Genomic DNA, 21,500 nt, shown 5'->3' on the forward strand with positions numbered 1-21,500 from the left:
TGGAGGAAGTCCATCACTAGGGGAAGGGCTTGAGATTTTATACCTGGACACATTTTTGGTCCCTCTTTGCTTCCTGTTTTGCCAAAATGTGAAAGAATATGGTTCCCAGCTTCACACTCCTGATACATGAAGGGAACCTCTTGCAATCATGCCTGCCCCTCCATGGTAGAGTGCACCATCAAACTGTGAGCCCCAAAAGCCCTTCCTTGGTTTCTTGTCAAATATTGGTCACAGTCACAAGAAATGAACACAGAATTCCACAGAGGATTATCAAACTGTTTATCCAAGTCAATGTACGTGAGAGGTATTGGTGAGCAACTGTGGGGACCATCAAAGGTTCCCAGACAACTACAGAGTGCCGCATTGCATGGTTCAACAGCTTCAAACTTCATTCATTCATTTTCTCCCCTCCATCTTCGCATTTGTGCTTTTCTTTATGGTCAGACTTACAAAGTATTCTGACCCCCTGAAATGTTTTCTTTTTATTCACATTACAGCGGTAAGGTGGCTAATTTATACATCACAGGAAATAAAACTCCAGTGAATATGGCTGATGCAAAACAGACGTACAGAACCACTGGCAGGTCTGGGTAGTGTCCTTGAAGAATTCCGATGACTGCAGGAATCGCCATTTCTCCCAGGGTACCACCAATTACAAAGAATGCTGCAGACTTCCCAGTTAAGGTGGTGTACTGCTCAATCCAGGAAACTCCACTGGGAAATGTGGTTGCCATTGAGGCTCCATACACAGCAGTCGCGATCCAGAGGCAGAGAGGGCTCTTGTCAAAAAGCACCAGAAACAAAGATGAAGCAAGGCTGCCAATGTTGCACAACACAATCATGGTTCCAGGCTGTAGGAATGTGGCAAAGAAGATGGCCAGGCCCCTGCAGGCTGCAAAGGTCCCCCAGAAGACGGAGTTCAAGCCGGCTGCTTCAGTTTCTTTCATGCCAACATGGGTGGAGGCGAAGGAGAATACGTAAGAGCCGTAGGTCACCTCGGCTCCAACATAAAAGAAGAAGAAGATGAAGAGGAGGCAGAGTAGGGCCCTGTGATACTTCGCTCTTTGAACTCTTTGACCAGATGCTGCAGATTTTTTCTGCCTTGAGCGTTTCTTACAAAACAGACCAAACAGAAAGACAGAAACTACTAGCGCATAGGTGCCGATGGAAGCGTACGTCCACAGCAGATTCATGTCCTCGGGTACCGCAAACAGAGCATCTGGGCTGGCTTCAGAGGATCCGTTCAGCATTAGAGGGTCAAAGTCGGACTCTGTGTGGTTCTGAGTGGACGCTGTTGTACCCCAGGCCAACTTAGCCAGCAGGGGAGCCAGGAAGGCACCCAAGGCGAAGCTGAAGTGCAAGGCCTGCATGTGTGGGGCTCCTTTGTCCCCCCAAAGAGCCAAGATGAGGACATTTGCACCTGCCAATGAAACATGGACAAAATCATCTGCTACACATAGTAACTTAGTAAAATTATGAAAGACCAGGGATGGACAGACCGTTCAGCAGTCAAGAGTACTTACTGCTTTTGCAGAGAACCAGAACTGGGTTTCTAGCACCCAAGTCTGGTGGCTCACAAGCCCCTAAAACTCCAGTTCCCAGGGAGCAGCAACCTCTCACCTCTGTGGACACCTGCACGCATGTGTACTTACCCATACACAGGCACAAATACGTATGCATAGTTAGAAATAATAAAAATAAAAATCTCAAGAACCTTATAAAAACAAAAAAAAAATGTTTCATTTCTTGTGGGATAATCTTTTTGTTCACTGTGAAGATGTGATTCTGCCAAAGGCGCCTTCTGATTGGTTTAATAAAGAGCTGACTGGCCAATAGCTAGGCAGGAGAGAATAGGCAGGACTTCTGGGGAGACAGAGGAGCTCTGGGAAGAAGAGAGGATGAATCAACTTGGACATACACTATGGAGGAGAGGCAATGAGCCATGTTTGAGAATATAGATTAATATGAAATGATTCATTTAAGTTATAGTTGGGAACAAGTCTAAGCCAAGGTCAAGCATTCATAATTAATAAAAAGTCTCTGTGTCATTATTTGGGAACTGGCAGCCCAAAGAAAGACCAATTACATTCAGCGCCATTAGAAAATGAATGAATATGCATTGCACAGTGTGAACATCATAGATGTTCTAAGTTACAAATGCCAACTGTGAGTTGATTATGTGGTTAAGATCCCTAATGCACCAACAGGAACTATGCATTGTAATGTCTCATAGACATGACCTAAAGGCTGGTGTTCACCACCTTCTAGAGCCAGACACAACTGCAAAGTTTTTTTTTGTTTGTTTGTTTTTGTTTTACAAAATAGAGTCAATACCACACTGGGGGTGTAATGTTTACACACTTACTTATTACTATGTATGTGATAAATATACACAGTAAATACATTGCAGAGTTTATAATACATTATATAATATAATATATTTAATAAATGTAGTTCAAAGTTTAATAAACACATTACACATTTTTAGTTTTATGTACTTGGAGCTGGCAGCCCCCAGAGATTATTTATGTTTGAGCAAAGCAGCCAGTTAGGACCCGGATGCTCCTGTTCCAATAGACAAGAATGTCTTCCAGAAACTGAGCTCACCCTGTCAGAGCAGCTTCAAGGCGAAAAATCATCTCGTCTGTGACTCTTTTTAAAAATCAGGCAAACTCGTAATTCCACCCAGTATTTTTCAACTAACTGAAAAGAGGGGATGGATAGAAAGCTGGAGTTTGGGGCAAACAAACATCATACACATTGTTTAAGAGGTTTTCAAAAACACAGCAACCTCTGACATAGACTGAGAAAGGCTTCTCAACATAGGCTTCTCTGAACTCAAAAGTGGGTGTTTTTTAGTTGGCTGTCTGTTTCTATGCTTTTACAGCCCAATGTCAGTTCCAACCTTAGTTTGTTCTAATAAGCCATTAATTCTTTTTATTTTAATATGACCAAATTCTATCTCAAAATGAAAGCCCTCTAACTTACACTGTAATTACCCATTAGGAAGGGATCCTTTCTCATTTGGATACTGAAAACCAATACTCCCTCACAGGGAAATGTCTTCTAGTTCACGTATCCACTAACTGTTCAAAACTGACTCCCTGGTTGGCAAGAAGCACAGTTGCTAGAAGGGTGTGCTTAAATGATTGACCCTACAACCTCCTCAGAAGGCCACGCCATTTCACAAGCCTTGCAGGTGACAGTGTAATTTTATCCACTTCCCCCAGTCACTAACCTGTATCCAGAGCGCCAAATGAAACACCAAACACAGACATCATGGCAATCAGTAATGTTGCTCTCTTGCAGAAAGGAACAAGATAAAGACCAATTGCGGTAGCCAACATCGCCATCCCTAAAAGAAGGGTGAGAATGTCAGTTATATAGACAGTATTCATGCAGAGTCAAGCCAATGTCCTAAAAACAAAAATGAAAGTAAGGTCGTATGAAAACTGGATAATTTGAGAATTTCTTTATGCAGGTTATATCTTATAAATATTATATTATTTTATGGATTAAATGATTAAACATAATTAAAGTAATTAAAATAATTACTGGGCATGGTGGTATATGATATATGTATATATATGCATATATATATAAAACTATGACATGAGTACCATTGAATACTGCTAATAATTTATAAACATAACACAATATCTTTCTAACAAAATAAGATAAGGCTGAAAAAAATTAGAGGTTTGACATTTATAAACTGAAAGGAATTTGAGGTAGCAAAAAGGCAAAAGAAAGTGCAGTTGTAGAAGTTTGTAGTAAAACTTTGAAATAAATGCAGTGAAGTGCCTGCTGCCAGGAATTGTCCTGACTGGGATCTTTACAGACACAGAGAGAAAGTTGTGCACACTTGTGATCCCAGGGCTGAGAAGGAGGCAGCAGGAGCATCCCTGGGGCTTGCTAAGCATCCAGTGTAGCCCTGTGAGTAGAAGGCGGGTGTAGTGAGGGAACCTTCCTCAAAATATGTGCTGAAGGGGCTGGGAGACAGCTCAGTTGGTAAAGGTACTTTGTCTGGAATGTTTGGGTGCAAGTTCCACCCCAAGCCCCCTCCCCGGGAGTTGCCTCAGTCCAGACTCCACCTCTGAGAAAACCTGCCAAAGATGAGCCCTCCCCAGAGATGCTCAAGACCACGCCCACAGGGTATTTAAACTGCCCCCCTCCCCCAGAGACCAAACACGTGGTTTTCAGATCTTCCTTTTCCATCTTCTCTCTGGGGGCTGGAAAGCCATCTGGGAGCAAGTGTGTCCATTAAACCTGAGCTTTTTCTAATTTGGTTTGATTTGGTTTGATTCGGGTTGGCAGAGAGGCTTATCAGGGTGGAGAAACTTTCCACCTAGGACCTACAAGGCAGAAGGAGAGAATCAGCGCCTGCGGGTTGTCCTTACCTTGCTGAAAGCTGAGGTAAACCAGATGCTTCCAACGAGATTTCTTACTGCCTTGAGCCTAGCTTTAGACCAGCATTCTAGACGGCTCCAATACAATGGGTGCTTCCCCGGCCTCCGGTGGGCCAACAAAACATGGACAGCAAACAAGATGAACCCTGCCCCCTCCGGGTCTATGACCAGCATTCCAGCCTTCCTGAGCCTGACAACAACATCCTAAGTCATCTGGGAAGCAGTTACAGAAGAGAGTACATTACCCCAATCATTAACAAAAGACCCGAATGTTAGGGCCGAATGAAACCAGCTCTCCTCTACCCAGGCAGCCATTTCCCTATCTCTGTCAAAAGGGACACAGGACTATCTCTGGTGCCCATTAGCGCACCAAAGCTCCTTCAGCATTACAAATACCTGTTAAAATCAGAGAGTGACAGAAAGGGTTACTCACATTGGGGGCTGGGATTTGATTGAATGGCTTAATTAAAATATCAACCGTTACCCCTACATAAATGTGAATCAGTGATTTGATTCATTTGTTCTAAAATCACTGCGGGATGTCATGGCTACAGAAGCTCCATTTTATGCTAGGCATCCATCTTGGTACCCACCAGGCACTTGTCTCTGACTCCAGGCCCTGGAAGACAAGTTCCCAGTTACCCTAACTCAACGGCACTCACCTGAAAATGTACACCAGTGACCCTCTACTTGTTATTATACAGCTAACTGCCTCTGCCTTTTTTCCTTTTGTAACTTGCTTATGCAGACACACAAACATTGTTTTCAGTTGCCTTAACTGATTCACTTGGCAGAACAGAACGGTTTTTGCTGGCTTGCATAGATATGGAAGGTCTTCATGTGGTTCTCTCCTTTAAAAGTCCTTCTCCATACCCCTCCTTCAAGATAATCTCAAATAAATATTTAATTATAATTAGATTGAGTTTGTGGTATTTTCCCAGGTCACAAACCCCTTAACAAGTGATTGACCTGACACTGACTTCCGACTTCTACATGCCTATACCTCCCCCCAGTTAGAATAAAATGGTAAAGATATTTGAAATAAATGAGTGTAGCAGATAACAAGGGAAGTAGAAGATACGTGATTGGGGTGGGTGGGTGTATAACTCAATGGTACAGCACGTGATTAGAAGGCACAGGCCTTGAACATGATTCTCTCACCCCAAACTGCATGCACACATAGAATCTTTAAGCTTACGTAGGAAATAGGAGGTATTGTTCACTTATTCGGCAACAGCTGTAGAGAGCATGAGGTCTTTGTGCTCACAGATACACACGAGGGGAACCAGGAATGTTAAACACACAGGCTTGTCTCTTCAACTTGAGGGACCTGTTTTCCACCCAGAAGACTGGGAATCGATACTGTTAGCAGCCTGGTGAGCTGCGCTGCCTGTAAGACTGGGCCACACCCAAATTCCCCAGGTACGACCTCCCTAGACCATTATCTTGAGCACTGTTTCTCAGCCAAAAGAACCCATCTTTAGGGAGACGTCACGTGTTCTATGGCCATGACCACACCAGACCTTCTCCTAGGCCCTTAAGCTACGGAACCCTTACCTTTATGGAAAAGGTCACGTGTGCTTTGTAAAGGAGCTGTGATGTAGTCACACCTTACGTCTTATTGTGCACATGGACTGAAGTCATTGTTACCAGGAAACTTTTTTTTTTTTTTTTGACAACTGTACTGTACTTAAACGTCTAAGAAATAAACTACCCAGGGTCAGACTCTGGGAGTTTGAACCAACACCAGCTAAGTCATGTTAAACTGGATTTTCTGCAGCTGGAGAGTGATGGCGTATGCCTTTAATCCCAGCACTCCGGAGGCAGAGGCAGGCGGATCTCTGTGAGTTCGAGGCCAGCCTGGTCTACAGAGTGAGTACCAGGACAGGCCCCAAAGCTACAGAGAAACCCTGTCTCAAAAAACAACAACAACAAAATAGAAATAAAAAATAAATAAATAAATAAATAAATAAAAATTAAAAAAACAACTGGATTTCCTGCTAACTAAACTAAACTGTGTTGGACTAGAGTTCCTTCTTGTCTCCCTTGGATCGTTACTCTCCCTGCTGTGGCATTTGCAGCAATTAATTAACTATTTTTCTTTCTTCAACAAGTACTAATGAGACTCTGAATATTCTATTAACAAAATCAGTTTATTCAGGAGGGAGTACATGAAGAGGTTCGCCATCATTTCCAGAATGTGGGAAAGCAGTCGGTTTGTCCTCATTGACATGGAGAAACCCAAACAAAATGCAGCCTATAGTCAGCCCACCACCATCTCCTGCCTCCTCATGTTCGGTCCACCACAGAGCCCGGCCACGTGTGGAGAGCTCATTCTGACCTCTGTGGTCCTGGGAACCTCCAAATATGCAGAACTGTGTGGTCAACCAGTGTGTGACCTGAGGGTGGAGTCTCAGGATTGCTGACACACAGACCTGAGGACTAATGAGTTCCCAGAGGACTCAGTACCGAGTCCCTGCACCGGCTAAGGTAGGCACAGGAACCATGGATGCCCAGTTTCCAGGGAGGATACCCACACTGCCCAGTTCTGTTGTCAAATCTGAAGTAAGGTTGCAGTTTTCATATATAGAGTCAAGTTGCAAATAAAAGGTGATGTTCACTTACCCAAAAGTAAGAAATGATTCATGCAGTCGAAAAGCACCCCGCCAGCCACAGAGCCAAACAGGTAGCCCAGGGCCCGGCCCACGAATATTTCCGAAAGGCTGCTGATGTTCCGGTTCACATTTTGTGCCAGGTCTGGAAATGTGGGCCCCAATATGGCAACAGTCATTCCCTGAAATTAAAAAAGATGAAAGATTTACTTGCAAGCAAGATAATATGTATTTCATTTTTGTCTAAGAAAAAAAGTGAGGAGTGGGTTACAAAGCAAGAACTTATTTTAAGGCCCATTCACAGTAAGAAAGAATTTTATAGTTATGATACTAATATTACCAGAGCCATAGACTCTGGTTGATTGTCTTCATTTCAGAAGTAATTTCCCTTCAAAATTATTTAATTATTTTTTAAAATGTTAAAGATGTATATACTTTTATTTTATGTTTGTGTATGTTTTATGTGCATGTGCACTGTGGTGTGCAGTGCCTCAGGAGGCCAGAGGAGGGCATCAGATCCCTTGGAAACAGTTATTGGTGGTCGTGAGTGCCCATGTGGGTGATGAGAACCAAACACAGGTCCTCTGGAAGAATAGTCAGTGTTTATAACTGATGAGCCATCTCTCCAGCCAAAAATGATTTAATCCCTGTGCCTTTTTCCTCTCTTAAATAAGTTAATAAGCAGCTGGAGATAAGCTAGTTAGTTAGTGGTGGTGCACACCTTTAATCCCAACATTTAGGAGGCGGAGGGAGATGGACCTGTGATTCAAGGCCAGCGTGATCTACAGAGCGAGGTTCTGGGACAGCCAGGGCTACACAGAGAAACCATGTCTTCAAAAACAAAACAAGCAAAAACAGAAGCTCAAGATATAACTCAGTGGTAGAATTGCTGCTGACATGTTCAAGCTTACGTTGGATGCTTAGCATGGCAATATAAGCATGATAATCATAATAACAATATGGATGGAGATGCAGTTTGGTTGTAGAGCGCCTGCCTAGCATGTGCAAAGCCTGGGCTCCCTTTCCAGCACTGAACAAAACAGAGAGAAGTTTCAGGAGTTCAAGGTCATCCTCAAGTACATAGTAAGTTCAAATCCTGCCTCAGCTACATGGGGCCTTGTCAAAGTAATGAAATATTAAACAAAAACATAAAATATGCATTTGTCACCATTAAATACATTTTTTTCTGTAGGTCTATACAACTTAATCTTATCTGTTGTATATTTTTTAACCAAGAAAACCAGCTTATGACACCTGACTTCATCCTCATGTTTTTAAGCCTCTTTCGCCCAATCGTTGGAGATCAGTTAAACAGGCAGAAGATAAAATCTCTGTAAAAGATTTGCCTTCTGTGTCAGAATATTTTACCATTCTGTCATCAAGAAGGTACAGTTTGGGGACTGGGGACATCAGTTAGTGATTAAAACTGCTGGCTGTTCTCCAGAGGACCTGAGTTCGAGTCCCAGCACCCACATGGCAACTCTAACTCCATTTCTGAAGGATCTGATGTCATAATCTGGCCTCCATGGGCACTGTGCATGCACGTGGTATACAGACATACAGGTAAAACACTGATACATTTTTTAATTTTTTTTTTAAAAAAGAAATGTACCATTATGGATGAGGGAAAATTGCACAAATACTTGAAATGTAGATCAAGGGAAAAAAGGTGGGGATGGGGGAACCAAAGGACTAGTGATAAAATTTTTCCTCCTCCATAGTTTTTTATTGCAGAGACTGAAGATAGTTGGGACTATTAGTGAACATATCTGTACCACATTGACTCTTAGGTTATCCTAAGGGTACATGTTTCTTTTAGGAGCTATGATTAATAGATTTAGCAGTCTCTACCTGACTAGCATAAAATTGGCAATGGCACATTTACTATCATTGATGGAAACTAAGGCCAATACAGGTTAAAATTCTAATACATGAATTAAGATTACTACAAACAGGAAGCCTTATGCAATTGTACAAGGAGATGGGACTTTTGTAAGTGCATTGGTTTGAATGAGAATGGCTCCCAAAGGCTCATATGTTGGGCTGCTTGGTTCCCAGTTGGTGGAACTCTTTGGGAAGGATTGGAGGAGGTGTGTCACTGGGGGTGGGTTTTGAGGGTTCAAAGGCCCACCGAACCCCCAGTTAGCTATCCCTAACGACTGCCTGTGGTTGCTGTCTCAGTGTCAGTTCTCAGCTACTGCTATGGTGCCATGGCTGCCGACCAGCTACCATGCTTCACCATGATGGCCTAACCTTCTGGAACTGCAAGCCCCAAATTATTTTTTTTCTTTTATAAGTTGCTCTGGTCATGGTGTTTTATCAATAGAAAAGTAATTAAGGTAAAAGTGGTACCCTGAAGTGGACTATAGCAGTGAAAGGCCTGACCATGCTCGGGTTTTTTGTTGTTGTTGTTGTTTTGTTTTTTGTTTTTCTTTTTAGAATGTGGAAGACATGTGGACTTTGGACTAGGAAAGCATTTGATGTTGTGAGCGAGCCTTGGAAGACAGTAATGCAGAGAGCAATCTGGACTATAGAGGCAGTACTCAAGAGGATGCAGAGGGAACAATATTAGCAATGGCTAATGGCCATTTTCATATTTTGCTAAGGATTTTGTCCTTGTTCTAAGAACCTACCTGAGGCTAAATTTAAATGTTATGGATTAAATTTGTTGGCGGAGGAGATTGTAAGACAGCTCTACTATTGACTCAGTTGCTTGATTATTAGCAATGGTTTTTTACAAAGATCTATGATTAAAAAGAATAAGAAGGAGAAAAGAAATACTAAACACAATTTGGAGAGAAAAAGAGCACCAGGAAACTTAATGTTGGGCCAGGGCTTTTGCTGAAAGAGATAAAAAAAAAGAGGCCTGATGTGAAATAGAATAGAGGAAGTGGTGCTCTCGGGACAAGACCCCGCCCAGTTTAACTCCCAATTTATAAAAGAGAAAGCTTACCCAAAATGCAATCAAAGAGGGGGCCAGGTTCCACCAAGGAAGCAGAACTTGGCAGCTTTGGCTGCATGATTCTGGCTTTAGAGTCATGAAGGATACAGGAGTAAAGGGGCTGTGGACTCCTCCTTCATCATAAAGTAAAGCTTTAAGTAAAGCTGCTGAAGCCAGGCATGTGGTGGGGGATTCCCTTCACAGAGGTCAGAAAGGCCATTGTGAAAGTGTGAAAGTGTGTGAAAGGAAGGCTGTGAAAGTGAAGCCTGCATTATATTGGAGAACACAGAGTTTTGGAGATGCAAGAGCTATGGGACATCTTTCAAGGAGAGCTGCAGAGAGGGAGTGGTACCAGCCTGAGAGAGGGAGAGGGAGAGGGAGAGAGAGAGAGAGAGAGAGAGAGAGAGAGAGAGAGAGGGACATTGAGACATTGTTGGGTTTTGGTCTTGCTTTGGTCCAGTATTTCCTCACTGTGCCCCAGTCCTCCATTTTGGAATGGTAATGTACATTCTGTATCATTGTATGTTGGAAGTATGTGATGTGCTTTTTGGTTTTACAGTTAAGTGTTTGTCTTGAGTCTCAGAAGAAACTTTGGACTTTCAGATTGTGTTGAGAGTGTACAAGACCATAGAGACCTTTGAAGTTGCATTAAATGCATTTTATATTATTCTATGGCCATGAGTCTATGGGGGTCAGGGAGTGGAATGTTGTAGGTTGAATGAGAATGGCACCCATAGACTCATGCTTTACAGTACGTGGTCTCCAGTTAGTAGAACTGTTTGGGAAGGATCAGGAGGTGTGGCCTTTTTGGAGGAGGTCTGCCACTAGGAGTGGGCTTAGAGGTTTTCAAAGCTGAAGCTGTCAATTCTGCTCTCTCTCTCTCTCTCTCTCTCTCTCTCTCTCTCTCTCTCTCTGCTTTGTGGTTGTTGTCTCAACATGTAAATTCTTAACTACTGCTCCAGCACCATGCTTGCCTGCCTGTTGCCATGCCATGATGGTCACAGACCAGCCCTCCAAAACTGTGAGCCCCACATAAACTCTTTCATAAGTTGCCTTGGTCATGGCAATAGAAAAGTCACCAAGGCAAGAACAGTGTAAAGTATGCAGATACATTATCAAAGGAAAAATGGATGTTCTTCTGTCTTAAAGCAGGGTAGCTGCGCTAAACTAAGAACAATAAGGCCAAAGTAGAACGGGTAAGAATATTGCAGGAAGTACGTAGAAGAAGAACTCAGAAAACAACTTTCTGGGACAAGCTGGCTGAGAGTAGATGAGAATTGTTCGGAAGTTTTTCTAGAAACTGAGCATCACTGCTAAGGCTCACTGTAAAACTAGGATTTGGTCTTCTCGTTTCCTGGTGTGTTGGTTGATGCGCAATGGGAAGTGTGAAGGATTTGCTTTGGTATTGTTGCATTTGAGGTGATTGGCCCAACAGGCAGAGTCACAGGAAGTGGACAACATGATTTCCTGTTTCATGCTGTATTTGTGATGTTTTGAAAATCATTTAAGGAAACTAAGCCTTCAGTACTAAAAGAACTAAGGTTATTCCACATTTATGAGATTTTTGAAATTCAGTTTGAAGCACTAATATCATTTCGGCTAAATAAAAAACTATTTTTCATTCACTATAATATTCAATTCTGTCCGAACAATGTGTTAAACTTTTGATATTTTCCTGACCTTTTAGAAATTATATTGCTTTTCATAGCCAGGCAGTGATGGCACATGCCTTTAATCCCAGCACTTAGGAGGCAGAGGCAGGCAGATATCTGTGAGTTCAAGGCCAGCCTGATCTACAAGAGCTAGTTCCAGGCAGGCACCAAAAATTACAGAAAAATCTGTCTTGAAAATCAAAAAACAACCTCAAGGAACACTGTATCAGCTCCTGGATGATTTGAACACTTTTGGGTGGATCCACTCACTGGCCACTTTCGGTGTTTATCTCCTAGGTGATGGAAGCTTTCCTGTGCAGAGCGGCTAGTGCTATACATAGCTACAGTTATCAAAAAGGTGCTTCCCTCGTCGGGCATGCTGAAGAGATCTCCAGCTACAGCCATACCGGCTTCACTACACAAGTGTCCCAAACACAGCAATATCAAGCCTGGGTTGACCAGATGGCCTGCCAATGGCATCAGCAATTGGTGGCAACTGGATCTGCTCCCACAGACTTTTATTAGCCCTTGTGACATAGCTCCTGCAAGACTGCACCCCTTGTGATAGCACCCAGGTATCTCCCACTCCACTCACACGAAGTGTGACAGGACTCAGTAGTTAAGGCCAAAGTATATCCACCAGGGAACAGAGGTCAGTGAACTTCTATGACCTGGATCCTGAACCACAGTCTTTAGAAACAACACCATAAGTGGCTCCCTCTGACTGTTGGAAGAGCCCACACCAGTGTTTACGCATCAAAGCATCAGCGCCCTCCGACCTAGACTGACAGCTCTCAGGACTTATAGCAACCCTGGCTAGGAATGTTTCTCCTGAGAAGCAGAGGATATCTTGGTAGCAACAGCCTAGCTCATGGATCAAGACTGATCTGTTTCTGCAAAACCTGCTCTTCTTTCCCCATCACCGACTGTCTTGAGCCCATCCCTTTCCCTACAGGAAGATACTCAGCACCATGGAGGCTATACCAAAGCTAATGCCATGCAACAAATCAGAAAGCTCCAGCTGCTGGGTTTAAGGCTAACAATACCTTCACATCAGGAAACACTGCCACTAATGACCAACATTGTTCCATGTTTCTGTGCCATCACGGTGAATCCCAGAGAGAGGAAAGCTCTCTTTGATATGCTGGACATCACTGCTCTGTGCCTCTTACATTCGCTGGGAATACGGCCCCAACTTCCCAGCAAATACAGGACACTATTCTGAGTGACATTTATGAGAGGTTGACCTTGAGAACACAAGGCCACGCACGGATCATCTATGGGATCACTAAGTCGATAAGTTGTGTTTCCACTAACTGATCTTATTCACCACGACTTCCGGCTAATGGATCACAAAATCCGCTTTCCACTGGGCCATGTTAAAGAGCTACAAAAAACTAGGTGCAAACAGATTTAACTGAGTTCTGCTCAAATGCCCTTAGATGGCCATGTTTTTCAGTCCCTAGAGACCATTCAATGAAGCTTTCCTGTTCATTCAGAACTTGCTATTTGATCTGGCTCTCTCTTGCCTTCTGAAGACCTTTTCATAAGGTTTTTAGACCTCCCACAATCATACCAAAGCAGCCAATAGCTAAAATTAGTTCCAAAAATGTGCTAAACAACTGAGCTCCCACTGAAGCTAGGATTCCTAAACTGGATTCTCCTGGGCAGCAGGTGGTGCTGTTGCATTATTTGAAGCTAAGATTTCAGTTTGGGGAAAAGTGTGTTGCAGTAGATCAGATCTGCTCTTGGGAAGGTAGGAAGCACCCAGAGAGGTGGTGAGAACATTCATGTCCATCAACTAGTGGAACAAAATTTGCTTGTAGATCTTCTTGCCCGTGTTGTGGGCTCGTGTGTGTTGCTGAGTAACAGAATGCTGTAGCTGACTCTGCCTGGATTTCACTGCTCTACCGGAGCAGTGAAGCTGACCAGTGGCACACACCTGCAGTCCCAGCACCCAGAAGGCAGAGGCGGGTGGATCGTTATGAGTTTGAAACAAGCCTGGTTTATATAGCAAGTTCCATATCAGCCAGGGCTGTATAGTGAGACCCTGTAGGGGAAAAAAAGCAATAAAAAGGATGGCTGAGGAGCTGGGTGTGGTTCGGGTGCAAGAGCATGCGTGTTGAATGGACAAGACGCTGGGTTCAGTTTACAGCACTAATGATGATGATGGTGATGGTGATGATGGTGATGGTGATGATGATGATGGTGATGATAGCACTAAACAGATCTATAAAAGAGCTGATAGTGCTGTTGCTGAATGAATGCTTGGGGAAACGTCTCAGAGGAAGGAAAGGCATAATGTTTGTGGGAGCAGCTAAGGTGGTTTGCTGACGTCCAGAATGGTGGGGGCCAAGCCTGGCTGTCCCAGACTTTTTGGTCACGATAGTTAAGTGTGTCTCTAGGTTCCCATGATGTGTTACCAGGTGGGTCACTACAAGAAGCAAGTCAGTGATTTTCACAGCCTGCTGTGGTCCTAGGTCACCATGACAACCCAAACAAGAATTCTGACCAATAGCAGGGAATAAAAGGCTTTGAACTCTATTTGACTATGTTCAGTTTGGTTCACAGAGACAGCCATAAGAAGTTTCGTGGTATAGTAATCTCCCCATGTGTCAAACCCACTCAAGAGATACAAACAGGGACAGGCATGGTGGTGTACACCTATAATTCTAGTGCCCAGGAGGCTGAGGCGGAGAATGCAGAATTTGAAACCAGCCTGGGCTATATAGCAAGACTCTGCCCCGCCCCCACCCCAGGGGGGGGGCATAAATGTTCCTCTCAGCCAGCCTTTGTGGTTTCAGCAGTAAACAAGAACAAAGAAAGCAGAACCATGCAATGGATGGAGATTCCGTTTAGATCAATCAATTACGGTGGAGACAGAAAAGCTTTTCGGGGTTTAAGGATTCAGTCAGTTTTGAGAGACTATCAAAGATAGAAAAAATAGCTCTCTCATGGGCGACCCCACCCCACAGCTCCCCCAGATCACAATGACCAAGTAACAGGGAATTTCCCACAGTTCACCCAGGGATTGGCTAAATCACTTCCAATGTGGCGTTTTGCTCTAAGAAAACATTTAAAGTACTGCAGAGCTGATTTCAAAAGAATCGTGTGCAGAGTGAGACTCGTTCCGGTTTCACTACATCTGTGTGGCCAAGAGAAGCCGCTTTCCTCTTGGACCTGTTTCCTATTTGCAAAACCAAGTGGAAGGCCACCCAGAATAGAAGCGCTAGAAACGCCAGTTTATTGTGTAGTAAGTTACAGTTAGAGCGCAGTGGCTGCAGACCCACGCAACGCCAGGAAAGTTCGCTGCAGTTAGAAAACAGCACAATCAGTTTCGAACTGGACAGAAACCCTCAGTGATTCAATTAGCCCCCATGAGATAGCTGATGGGCCGGAAGTGCCCAGTCACAGAACGTGCAGGGAGCGAAGGTGAGAGTCCAGCTGGGAAGGGCAGGTCGCCTGCAGGAGGTTCGTGCCCCAGCCTGGGAGGGGTGCAGCGTCAGCTCTCACCAGCCCCAGGAAGGCGGCATACAGGACCGCGGTGGAGACCCAGCGCAGCACGTTCCTGGTCCGGCCACTCCTCCGGGAGGTAGGCGCCTTCTGTCCATTCTGCGCAGGGGCCTCGGCCTGAAGGAGCCGCTGAGAGGCAGCCGCAGCCCCGAACTCACGGAATTCCACTTCCAACTCCAGCTTGGCCACTTCAGGCTACTGGTCTTGCCTCTGCCGCCAAGCTTTTCGGCAGATCCCTAAGGGGCTCTGAGCTCCAGTCCTTCTGGGCCCGGAGATTCCACCCAGAGTCACCTTCCTCTGGAGACCTTTCAGAATGAGGTCAAGGAAAGCTGGATTCCGTACAATACTGTGTTGAAAGAGGAAGACAGTCAAGACCGGTCTTGCACAAGCCTGTGCGATCACGTGATGAAAAAGAGGTTCCAACTCGTCAGAGCTCCCAAAGTCCAGTTGAAGAGTGGGAGGAGTGAGAATATGAGCAAAGAGGGCAAGACCATGATGGGGACACCCACTGAAACAGTTTGCCTGAGCTAATGGGAGCTCACCAACTCCAGCTGGACAGGGAAGGAACCAGAATAGTCCAAACTAGAACATCTGAATTATGGGTGACAGTTGTATGGCTGAGGCAGACTGCTCTGCCACAGGATTTATCCCTACTGCTTGTTTTGTTTTTTTGGGAACCCATTCTCTTTGGATGGATACCGTGCTCGGTCTAGATATAGTTGGGAGGGCCTTGGACCTTTCCCAAGGAAATGTGCCTTACCCTCTCTGAGGAGTGGATGGGGGTGGGATGGAAGTGGAGGGAATGGGAAGGGGGAGGGAGTGGGAACTGAAATTGGTATGTAAAACGGAGAAACATAGTTTGTCTTCTTAAAAAGAAAAGAAATTATAAAAAGAAAGAAGAGTCGGGCGGTGGTGATGCACACCTTTAAACCCAGCACCCAGGAGACAGACAGGCGGATCTCTGTGAGTTTGAGGCCAGCCTGGTCTACAAAAGTTAGTTACAGGAAAGTCTCCAAAAGCTACAGAGAAACCCACTCTTGAAAAACCAAAAAAAAGGTGGGGGAGGGGAGGCCCCAGCAAGCGGGGGTGGGGTCTCCAGTTGGAAGCAAAGGTGGTTACCCTGGAGACCTCAGGTAGCTCTCCTAGGGGCATCTCACCTGTCAGAACTGCAGACACCAACTGGCTGACTGACGGGTGCCGCTCCGCGGCGATATTTGGAAGTGCAGCTTCGGAACGGAAGAGGGGTAAAATGAGGCAGACAGGCCTTTCATTCCACCAACTGGGACTCTAAGGCAAGAGGACAACTAGTTGGAAGCCAACACGGATTACATAGCAAGACCCTGTCTCAAAGAAATCTAAGCAAAAAGTTGTGAATATTGGAGGTGTCTGTGCTTCTCCAAGCCCAATGGCGCGTTCTGTTGAGGGACTGGAGTCATAGAGCAACCCAACCCCCTACCCTGCCCTAGGATTCTCCAGCAGGTCCAGGGGAAGAAAAATGACTCAAAGCCCAGCATATGCACAGTGAACCAAGTTAATGGTTAGTGCAGATAGTAACCAGTGGTCATTACAGGAGAGCAAGGTGCGCTTCCTTCTCTCACTGCGGCTAAGAGAGCAGAGTCCAAAACAGTCCGGTATGAACTGGAATGCATCTGATATATCGGCAATTGAGGGTCCCAGAAAAAATAAGAGTACTACCAGCAAATTCTGCTTGGGAACAAAGACTCCAGCGTCCCAGATACTAGTGACAGTGCCAGATCCGAGAGGACTGTATGGCCTGAAACAGTTATAATGTTAGGTCAAGATTGCCGAGTCCCCCAAAAACCAAGGAGACTGAGTCCCGTATGTAAAATCAAAGAGCCTTTATTCCAAGTTTGAACTCCGACTCTCTGAGTGTCCAACACATTGGCATGATCAGAGAACCTCAAGCTCAGTTTGGGGTGGGATTTTATCATAGCAGAGTTTGGGGTGAGGGAGTGCTCAGGTTCAGGACCCCAAATTGGCTGACATTTGTCTAGGGGTGTCTTCGTGAAAGGGGATGGGTGTGTGCTGGGCTCAGGGACTTCAGGGTATCCTATCTACAATGGTTGGAACCTTAGGAATTTCCTTTGGAATGGTAGGCACTTTCTGCTTTCAAGGTCCATTCCTTGGTGGTTTTCATTCGTGGTCTTTCCTGGAACTAGGTATTTTACCTTAGGGTAATCTGAAACTCAGGCCTCTACTGATCTTGTCATGGCTGGGCCCTATAGAAACATTTTGAGCTGCTCCATCACCAAGCTCCCCAGTCCAAGACATTTTAGACCACCAAGTCTTAACCTCCATCAACCCCTTTTAAAATCTCTAGTTCTACTATCAGCTCCTTGCACACTGGGCCAAAGGAAAGAGCTCTTGAATATCTGGATTTAGAAAGACCTCAAGAAGGCAGTCTGAATAGAGTGAGTGAAAACTCTGTTCTCTAGAATGGACAATTGTTCAGAAATGAACTCAGCGAGAGAAGGCAAAATAAATTACATCTCCAAGACCTATGTTGTGTGTTGATCAGCTGCCACTGTTCTAATCCACATGGCAGCAACTGTGGCTTTTCAAATACAGATCAAACCATTGCAGGGACATCAGAGGACACGATTCTTGTAGATGCAGCTCCATCAGCAGATTAATAGGAACGCAACTCTAGAAACAGAGAGCCATGGCTATGAGGCAAATGGGATGATCATGCGGTCAACTACTTGGCTTTTGTTTTGTTTTGTTTTTGTTTTTAGAGACAGAGTTTCTCTATGTAACAGCCTTGGCTGTCCTGGAACTTTTTGTAGACCAGGGTGACTTGGAACTTTCAGAGATCCACCTGCCTCTGCCTCCCAAGTGTTAGGATTAAAGGCGTTCACCACCACACCTTATAATTATTCTTTTTTGTTTCTTTGTTTGTTTGTTTGGAGACAGAATTTCTCTGTGTAACAGCTCTAACTGTCGTGGAGCTCGCGCTTGTAGCCCAGGCTGGCCTGGAACTCACAGAGGTCCGCCTGCCTCTGCCTCCCTCCTCAGCATTCTTGCTGCTCAAGAGTTGAATTCCTGCGCCCTGCTAGAGGAACCTCAGCCCTCAGTATGTCCCAACAATTTCAAATACTGCAAACTACAGAAAGAGATGAGAGATGGAGAAACTCTGGTGAAGAAATAGGGGCCAAGAACGGTGTCTTAGTGTGTTTTTCTGTCGCCGTGGTAAAGACCACTTGGTAAAGCAACTTGGTGGGGGGATTTTTTTCTACACTTTATAATTCATCACTGAGGCAGAAGTCTGGAGCAGAAACCGAAGGAGGGACCATGGAACGCGGCTAATTGTCTTGATCTCTATTGCTTGCTTTCTTATATACCCATACCACCTGACAGGGATGGCACTGCCCACAGTTGGTTGGGCCCTCCCACCTCAATCATTTTATATATATATATATGTATATATGTATATATATATACATACACACACAATTATTTGACTTTTAGGTTTTTCAACTATGCATTCTTCCTGGAGAAAACTCAGATGCTGTAAAGAATTCCACTTGCAGTCAGGCAGTGGTGGTGTACGCTTTTAATCCCCGCACTCAGGAGGCAGAGGCAGTTAGATCTCTGTGAGTTTGAGGCCAACCTAGTCTACAAGAGCTAGTTCCAGGACAGGCTCCAAACTGCAGATAATCCCCGTCTTTAAAGAAAAAAAATGTCCATCTGAATCATTGCTTTTTTTTTGTTTGTTTGCTTGTTATTTTAGACAGGGTCTTACTATATAACCCTAACTGTACTGGAACTCACCATGTATATCAGGCTGACCTCAAACTCACAGAGATCCATTGCCTCCACCCCTGAATGCTGGGATTAAAGACGGTGCACCGCACCTGCCGCATTGCTTAGTTTTTATACTAGCCAAGAAAAAATTAAGGTCTTGTATTTTTTAAAAGTACATTTATTTGCATATGGTGTGATGGTGGGGTGTGTGTGCGCGTGTGTGTGCGTGTGCGTGTGTGTGTGCGTGTGCGTGCACACACACCTGAGTGCACCTTGCCACAGTGTGCACATGGCGGGCAGAGGACAACTTGAGGATGTCAATTCTCTCCTTCCACCCCGTGGGTAATGGGAATTAAACTCAGGTCGGGCTTAAAAATAGTGTGTGTTGAGTCACACACACACATACGGGCCAGAAGGTCTCATCTTTACCTGATTTTGATTTTGCTCTTTACTCAAGACAACCCCATTCTCAAATTGTGATAAATTTTCCTTTAACTTTCTATTAAATGTCTTTTCCATCTTCTTGCTCTTATTCATTTAGATTGCCAGATTACAAACCCTTGAGTCTGTCTTTCTTTTCTTTTCTTTTCTTTTTTGTTTTTGTTTTTGTTTTCCGAGACAGGGTTTCTCTGTAGCTTTGGTGCCTGTCCCGGAACTAGCTCTTGTAGACCAGGCTGGCCTCGAACTCCCAGAGATCTGGCTGCCTCTGCCTCCCGAGTGCTGGGATTAAAGGCGTGCGCCACCACCACCCGGCTGAGTCTCCCTTTCTTACAAACGGTTTCCAGTTTTGTCCATTTGCTCATTAAGTTTTCTAGGTGGCCTCAGAAATATCTCAATCTCCTCTCCCTCTCCGTCTCCCTCCATACCTCCCTTCTTCACTCCCTCCCTCCCTATGTCCTTCCCTCCCTCCCTCCTTCTCTCTCTCTCTCCCCTGTCTTCCACTCAATCACTATCTCTCTATTGGCTCTCTTGGTTTTTTGAGACGAGGTCTCCCTGCATAGTCCTGGCTGTTCTGGAACTCGTATGTAGACCAGGATGGTCTTGAACTCACAAATGTCTTCCTGCTTCTGCCTCCTGAGTGCTGGGATTAAAGGCACTCTGCTTTTAGTGTCTCTTAAATTGGCTTCCAGGTTTCCATGTCCTCTACCTTAGCTGTTGTCCTTGTTTCTCGCCCATGCTATAACAAATGTTTTAATGTATTTTCAAAGCATGTGTGCTGGAGTTATCATTAGGTCTCTGATGTGTCACGATGATGACAAATAACAGGAACTTAAAAATTAGAGTCAGCATGAAGATGCTGTTCACTGTTGTTGGAGTGTAGACTGCTGCAGCTGCTGTGGGAACCAATGTGGCGGTTTCTCAAGAAACCAAAACCAGGAGCTGGAGAGACAGCTTATTGTTGAAGAGAACTTGCTGTTCTTGCAGAGGACCCATGTGTGGGTCCCTCCCACATTGAGGCTCACCACCATCTATACTGAATCTAAGAGATGCAATGCCCTCTTCTGCCCTCCACAGGCACCTGGCAAGCATGTGGAACAATACATGCATGCAGGCCAAACACCAATACACATAAAAACAAATCTTTCTATAAGAAGTTAAACATAGACTAACCCTGCTGGAATAGTGGTGCATGCCTTTAATCCCAGCTCTCAGGAGGCAAAGGCAGGTGATCTCTGTGAGTCTGAGGTCAGCATGTTCTAAAAAGAGAGTTCCAGTACAGCCAGGAATACACAGAGAAACTCTGTCTCAAAAAACAAACAAACAAACAAACAAAAAAAACAATACTGTAGTTGGGTTTTTATTTGGATCGCCAACCACTTCCCAAATAAAAACACAGAGATGTATTATTAATTATGGATGCTCAGCCTTAGCTTAGGCTTTCCCCACTAGCTCTTTTAACTTAATTTAACCTGTTTCTATTCATCTATATTTTGCCTCGGGACTTTACCTTTCTTTCATTCTGTTTGCCCTAATTTCCTGCTTTCTTCTTGTCTGTCTGTCAGACACCTTGTGTCTCCCTGTCATCTCTTTTTCTTTCTTCCCTGAGCTTAAAAATTCCTGTTCCTAACTCTCCCTGCCCAGAAGTTCTGCCTATACCTCCTCCCTTACTATTGGCTGTTCAGCTTTTTATTAGAGCGATCAGATTCCTTAGTCAGGCAATTTAAAACAGCAACACATTTTTACATTATTAAACAAACACAATGCATCTTTACATAGTTAAACAAATGTTCTGCAACATAAACAAATGCAATACATCTTTACATACTTAAATACTCCACAACACAAAACAACAAAAACAAATAAAATAACACTATTCCTCTCCTTGGCATACACCCAAAGGAGTCTTTATCCTACCAGAGAGACACTTGCACATCCGTGTTTATAGCTGCTCTATTCTTAATAACAAGGAGATGGAATCCGTCTATATCTAGCCCATCACCCAATGAATGACAATGAAAATGTGGAATGTAGCACAGTTGAACTTCTCTCAGTCATAAAGAAAAAGAAATTTTTTAGTAAAATGGGTGGAAACTTTTAAAATATTCTATTAAATGGGATAACAGACTCCGAATGACAAACACTACATGTTCTTGTATGGGGATCTTAG

General features: G+C 44.3%; 1 protein-coding gene across 1 annotated transcript; it reads right to left on the reverse strand.

Annotated features, from left to right (window-relative positions):
• Nucleotides 1-160: 160 nt before the first annotated feature.
• LOC121449613 (sodium-dependent glucose transporter 1C) lies at nucleotides 161-15,597 on the reverse strand. The gene is made up of 4 exons (XM_041654175.1): nucleotides 15,128-15,597; nucleotides 7,035-7,203; nucleotides 3,239-3,355; nucleotides 161-1,420 (listed from the first exon to the last, which is right to left on the reverse strand). Exons 2-4 carry the CDS (start codon nucleotides 7,198-7,200, stop codon nucleotides 492-494), a joined length of 1,212 nt encoding a protein of 403 aa, XP_041510109.1. The 5' UTR covers nucleotides 7,201-7,203; nucleotides 15,128-15,597; the 3' UTR covers nucleotides 161-491.
• Between the last annotated feature and the right edge of the window lie 5,903 nt (nucleotides 15,598-21,500).

This window comes from Microtus oregoni, unplaced genomic scaffold, assembly GCF_018167655.1.
Source record: "Microtus oregoni isolate MIOR12 unplaced genomic scaffold, Mior012 000006F_ref0000085, whole genome shotgun sequence".
Classification (NCBI taxonomy): Eukaryota; Metazoa; Chordata; class Mammalia; order Rodentia; family Cricetidae; genus Microtus; species Microtus oregoni.

Excerpts from the sequence above, each read along its gene's own strand:
- LOC121449613 (XM_041654175.1), bottom strand. The coding sequence starts at position 7,200 with ATGACTGTTGCCATATTGGGGCCCACATTTCCAGACCTGGCACAAAAT. Across the intron at positions 3,356-7,034 it reads GAATCATTTCTTACTTTTGG|GGATGGCGATGTTGGCTACC; the intron begins GTAAGTGAACAT and ends CCCTTCTTTTAG. Across the intron at positions 1,421-3,238 it reads ATTTGGCGCTCTGGATACAG|GTGCAAATGTCCTCATCTTG; the intron begins GTTAGTGACTGG and ends TTTCATTGGCAG.